The 6,416-nt window shown below is 45.1% G+C and overlaps 1 protein-coding gene across 1 annotated transcript; it reads right to left on the bottom strand.

Moving 5' to 3' along the window:
- Window positions 1-2,474: 2,474 nt before the first annotated feature.
- On the bottom strand, window positions 2,475-4,688 carry LOC120099686 (Y-linked testis-specific protein 1-like). Its single transcript, XM_063270952.1, has 2 exons — window positions 4,666-4,688; window positions 2,475-3,506 (listed from the first exon to the last, which is right to left on the bottom strand). Exon 2 carries the CDS (start codon window positions 3,350-3,352, stop codon window positions 2,699-2,701), a length of 654 nt encoding a protein of 217 aa, XP_063127022.1. The 5' UTR covers window positions 3,353-3,506; window positions 4,666-4,688; the 3' UTR covers window positions 2,475-2,698.
- Window positions 4,689-6,416: the final 1,728 nt, after the last annotated feature.

Below are 6,416 nucleotides of genomic sequence, written 5' to 3'. Positions count from 1 at the left end.
TGACCAAAGAGCAAGTTAGGGAGGAAAAGGTTTATTCAGCTTACACTTCTACATTGCTGCTCATCAGCAAAGGAAGTTGGAACAGGAACTCAAACAGGACAGGATCCTGGAGGCAGGAACTGAGGCAGAGGCTATGGAGTGGCACTGCTTACCGTCTTGCTCCTCAGTCTTGCTTAGCTTGCTTTCTTATAGAACCCAGGACCACCAGCCTAGGAATGGTGCCGCTCACAGTGGGCCGGGCCCTCCCCACCAATCACTAAGAAAATGCCCTACAGCTGGATCTTATGGACACATGTTCTCAAATGAGACGCCCTCTTCTCTGATGACTCTAGCTTGCATCACGTTGGCATAAAATCAGGGCAGTGGTTACAATGTGATTGTCCCATGGGAAGTGTGGCACAAGTAGGAGGTGTGGCCTTGTTGGAGTAGGTGTGGCCTTGTTGGAGGAAGCATATCACTTTGGGGGTGATATGCTTCTTCTCCAACACCATGTCTGCCTAGATGCTTCCATGATTCCTGCCTTGATGAAAATAGACTGAACTTCTGAACCTGAAAGCCTGCCCTAATTAAATGTTGTCCCTTGGGGTTGGGGATTTAGCTCAGTGGTAGAGCACTTGCCTAGGAAGCACAAGGCCCTGGGTTCATTCCCCAGCTCCGAAAAAAAGAACCCCCCCAAAAAAATGTTGTCCCTTATAAGTTGCTTTGGTCGTGGTGTCTTTTCGCAGCAATGAAACCATCAGACAACCAGCCAGTATAAAAAAATCCCAAATAGCAGAATTAATCAACGATAGAAAGTATTTTCAAGTCCTGCAGTGAGAAACTTATTCTAGTGAAGAAACAGCAATGAATGAGTCCAAGATAAGGTTGTGTCCAAAGAAACTCTTGGAGTGTAGATGTGGCTCAGAGAGACCCCATGGGGTGCAGAGGGGCTTCTCAGGAGGAGAAAGCTACATGGTCAGGAACCACAAAGAATTTTATTTTATTTTATTTTATTTTATTGAATCTTTTTTTGGGAGCTGGGGACCAAATCCAGGGCCTTGTGCTTCCTAGGCAAACGCTGTACCACTGAGCTAAATCCCCAACCCCCGCAAACCATTTTAACGACATGGCAAATGGCATAGGAAAGAGCTCAGCACCTCTGCATTGGAGGCACCATCAAGAGTTTTCTGAGGATAAGCTTACATGTGAGTAAAACACGGGAACTTCCGGGGGCTGGATATGGTAACAGGGCCCGCAGGTGTATAGAAAGCCATCCAGTTGAAGGAGATCCAGGCAAGACAAGCCAGTGCAGGAGCTCTTTGTGGTCATCTAGGGTCATTGAGAAGAGACCTCAAAAAATATTACAGGATGCAACAGAGTCTAACGTGCTCAGGGAAGCTAAACACAGGATCCACGTAACACCTGACAGAAGCTCACGGCATCCTCATCTTCCCTTTTAAATTACTTTTTACTGAACGTACAAAATATTGGGCTTTATGATACTTTTAGGAATCGATAGATATAAACTTAGTTTGGCATTCACTTCTCTTGAGTTATCCTCGTCAAAATGTCCTCCGGGGAAGCCTCCACCTCACATCCACCTTATGTAGTGATGTCTTGGCTGTTCTTTAAGGAACCAAAGAGACCAATAAGGATGCGGCCCAAGTTAAACTCATTCTAGACCCTTTCTGTTCTTCCTGGTCTCCTGCTTCACTTTTTGAGAACTCCATCTTGGAATTCCTTCGTCCCTCAGTGTCCTCTACTCCCTCATGTGTTCTTTAGTCTTTCTTCCACATCCCCATCAATTTAATCTTTCTTACCCTCATCCTGGTCTCTTCTCTGCATGTGAAGGTGGGATTTATTTAAAAAGATGACTTTAGGGGCCTGGAGAGATGACCAATGGATCAAGATCTCGTCTGCTTTGAAAGAGGACTTGGATTTGTTCTTTGAGCTCATGTCCAAAGGCTCCCAACCACCTTTAATTCCAGCTCCAGGGTACCTGACTATTCTTGTCTCTGTGGTGTCATTTATTCATGCCCTTCCCCCACCCTCATAATTAAAAATAATACATCTAGAGATGAGAAACAGGTTTCATTAGGTTTCGTTAGTCAAACACTCCCCGACCTTCTCTGATTATCAGTCTGCTTGGATCAGTTTATTGGGTTTCCCCTTGAGTTCCAAGACCACCTCCCTGTTACCTGCCCCTCTTTCCCCAACTGTCTGTTTCTCCCTCAAACTTCCCCTCAGAGAGTCTATTTCTGGCCCCCCTCCACTGCTTCCTAAACATCCATCTTTTTCCCCCCGTGCCATCCCTGTTCCTCTAAGCCTCATCTCCAGTTCTTTTCTCTCCCTAAAGACCAGACCAGCTCAGTCCTGTTTGTTTTAGTCTACGTGACATTAGACTTACTGTTCACAGCCTTGACCTTTCCGGCTTCCTCTCCATGTTCCATCCACCACAGTCTGTCTCCTCCACCAAAGTGTTCACACACAACACGTCACATCGCACATTTTAATTTTTAGAGCAAAACAAATTCCACTGGAAAAGATACTGGGGTTGTCAAAGGCCCTTGGGTATCTGAAACACAGAAAAACAAACATTTTCCCCCCAATCCTATAAATTTCCCATCTATGTCCCCCTCACTTTGTGAATTTCACCTTCACGGATCTTTTCCAACAGATTATAGACGTAGATGTGGATGTCGCCATCAAACTTGGTGAACTACACAGAAGGCTTGGCTAGAACTTGGTAAATGACTTTGTCGATCTGTTTGGACCCGTCGCTTCTGGTGAACTGCACACATTGACCGGTTAAGATGTCGCTGTCAACGTCTGACTTCACCTCTGCTGGAGGAGTCTCTGGAATGATATGGAGGATACCTTCTGTGTAATCATCCAGCAGCTGGTAGATGTATAGGACTGGATCTTTCTCGTAGGTGATGTAAAACATGTCCTTCATGATCGGCACCTGGGCTAGGACCACCCCCCTCCAGTTGTCCTTAGAGCCATGTTTGCCCTCAAATTTATGCTCCACAGCTCGGCCAACCATGGAACTTTCGAGATGGGTATTTTTCACTTGAAGAAACACTACTTTGTGAGGCAAGACCTTAAGCTTTAAAATCCTCTCATCGCTGTGAAGTTCCAGTCTGTAGACACAGTCAATTCCGTCATACTTGACCAGAAAGAGAGAGGGACTTGTTGGCAGTTGATCTAGAATGATGGCCTTCCACTGGGTGACGAGCTCATCACCTTCCTTCCATCCGTGAGAAATTCTGCAGCCCACAATGTTCCCCAGGGCCTGGAGAGAAGGCCTCCTCCTCCTCCGCTTCTGGAAGGATGGTGTGCTCATCCTCCTCAGAGACATCCTCTTCTTCATGACTGTAGACCTAGTGTGGTAGGCCACGGCATCCTGGTCCACTGTCTTGTGGCTATCATTCTGTGTTCAGGCTTCATACTTGCCCGTGGCCTGTGTTTGAAGAGCTCGCCTGCTTAAACCAGACACAATGCTGTTCCCTCTGTCATACGAGTCCCTGCAAGAACAATGGGGGTGGGGTGGGGAGGGCACTGGACCAAGGCTCTTGTCTAAGAGAACTTTGGAGCAGGTGAGGAAGGCGATGGTAAACAGGGTTGAGCATCTGAATCTTATTCTGTCATAATCAGAAGTTCGTAGGAGGGCTGGGCAATGGTGGAGCACACCTTTAATTCCAGCACTCAAGAGGCAGAGGGAGGCAGACCTCTGTGAGATCAAGGACAGCCTGGTCTACAGAGTTAGTTCCAGGATAGCCAAAGCTACCCACAGAAAAACCCTGCCTCAAAAATCAAAATCTAAAGTTCAAAGGGAAATGAACAAGTGGTTCACTACAGCTCAGAATAACATATTCAGACACATTTCTTCAGCCCGAGGCACTTTGCCTCTGCTGAGGAACCTCTCCTTGAATGGCAAGTTAAGTGTGGGATTAAGTATCCCTGTCCCCACTTTAAGCAAGCAGAACAGAGAAAGGATAGCAAAGAAGCCAGAAGGGTGGCCACACCCATCTTCTACCCTCTAACTATGAGCTATGTGGCAACATCCACATTTGTCTGCCCAGAGACACAGCACACCAGTCCACTGGCTTTCTGTACTGTGCATCCTGACCCAGGCCCAGGTTTATTCCGCGAAGCTGTTGCATCTTCGACTGCAACAAGAGTCTTTTGTGTAGGCAACAACAACCATGTAGGGGGTTGGGATTTAGCTCAGTGGTAGAGCACTTGTCTAGCAAGCACAAGACCCTGGGTTTGGACCTCAGCTCCGAAAAAAAAAAAAAACAACAACAACATCAAAAAGAAATATTTTCTCCTAAAATGCACAGGCACAGAGAGGAGCTTTGGCATTTTAGTAGGATTATGAATAAGATATTGTTAGCAAAGGATAATAAACTCCGGAGAGTGACTAGCCTAGACCATCCGCCGAGCTCTCAAACGTGGAAGACATCAGAACATACGGTTACTCGCTGTACGAGGGAAAACTTTTAGTTTTCTGGGCTACAAGGGTCCCCGTTATCTTCATAAACGTATTTACTGAAAGAAAATGTCCTAGTCGTCCAGATTCTGTCTTCTGAAACCGGTCAGGCACCAAAAGCCTGTTGAACAATTGTGGGGTTCAGGAGCTGAACTGGCTTTAACACCCCGCTGGGAAGATAGTGAACCCACCTTCAGGGGAGTCTAGCGCCCCCAAGTGGAAGAGAAGCGCAACCTCCGCCCAGTGCTCTGTGACATCATCCAGGCTCTGCTTTACGTCATAGAAGCCCTCTCAGGCCAGTTCCTTCCGTAGTTACGCTTAGAAACGTCCAGCATCTAGGTTTTAGCTTCTCCTGTTGCCTCCTGGAGACCCAAAATAAAGTCCCCACCCAAATATTCTGATGATTCAAGTCACAGTCTGCCCAAGTAGCTCTTTTCATGCATTTTTTTTTCTGAAAAAGTCTTTGGTTTCTGAGTCACCAACATCCTTGGTGGTTATTTTCCCAGCTCCTAATTTCCTTTGGTTATCTTTAAGCCATTCTCCGTATCAGAAGTATTGGTAGACTCTCCCTCCGAGGCAGCCAACTGGATAGCACCCCAAAATTAGCTTTATCAAAACCCACAATTAGAGGAGGGCCATTTTTATTCACACAAAGCTGGAATTTGACAGGATTAAATACCTTGTATTGAAGTCAATGGCAATCATGGCATTCTTTGCAAAGAGCGAGAAAAAATTAGCTCCTGGACCTGCTTCCAAATTCGGGATAAACTGATGACAAACCCGATATCGACCAGTCATATTTTAAATGTCTTTAAAATTTACCAGCACTTCTGGTTACAAGGAATTTATTAGATCAAATGCAGCAAATCAGGATGAAATAGATGAGGTAATCTTGTTTTTGAAATATGGGTAGACAGAATACTGGATGCAGGTAAGGATGGAATTTACCTGTAAATTACAGGCACTTTGTTTCTGTCACATAGTTCTTCAGATCTTCAAAAGGATTCTTTTCAGAACCCTCCCCTGTCCCCACCACACTCTGACCCTCTCTTCCCTCTTCCCAGTAATTCCCTTCCACTTTAACATTATAATTTTTTATATGTATTTAGAGCTTAACAACTTATGGCATCTTTTTAAAATCTGTCCACTTTTCATAGTGCACCGTATTCTTTTTCTCCCTTCTATCGTAGTTTTAAGCACATTTTCTTTCACACTTTGAGTTTTCCTCTCTGTATGCTCTCATGACTCCTCTGCCATTATGTGACTGTTGTCCACTATGTGGCTGACCTCAATGTGGGGTTAACTCAAAGGACGTGATTTTTTCCCCTTTATCATCCTTCTCTATGCACCTGCTGAGATTTACAGCCTTGGGGATTTTTTTAAGCCTGAAAAGCACACACACACACACACACACACACACACACACACACACACACACACACGCACATACACACAGAAACACTCATACTTACACAATCACACAAAAACACACATACATACACACACAAACACACACATACATACACACACACATACACAGAGAAACACTCATACAAACACAATCAGACAAACACACACATACATACACAAACAAACACACACACATGCACACACAAACACACACACTAATATACACATATACACACTCAAACACACAAATACAGAGTGAGACAGAGACAGAGACAGAGACAGAAGGACACGGTGAGAGACAGAGAGCCCATGAGAAAACATGTAATATCATCTTTCTAAGAACAATAAACAGAGACAACTTTCAAGAAAGGGAAGAACAAGTAGGTAACAAGAGAAATAATCTCATCAAAGCGGTCAACTTGAGGAGGAAAGAGTTTTCTCACTCTATCTTCTAGGTTCCCCTCTGTTACTGAGTGACGTTGGGGCAGGAACTCAGGAAGGACTCTAGAGGCAGGAAAGGAAGCAGAGACAA

This window comes from Rattus norvegicus, chromosome 11, assembly GCF_036323735.1.
Source record: "Rattus norvegicus strain BN/NHsdMcwi chromosome 11, GRCr8, whole genome shotgun sequence".
NCBI classification, from domain to species: Eukaryota; Metazoa; Chordata; class Mammalia; order Rodentia; family Muridae; genus Rattus; species Rattus norvegicus.
Note: the sequence above shows the minus strand (reverse complement) of the source record. Positions and strands in the feature narration are given on the sequence as shown.

Coding starts and splice junctions, on each gene's coding strand:
- LOC120099686 (XM_063270952.1), bottom strand. CDS start 3,352: ATGAAGAAGAGGATGTCTCTGAGGAGGATGAGCACACCATCCTTCCAG.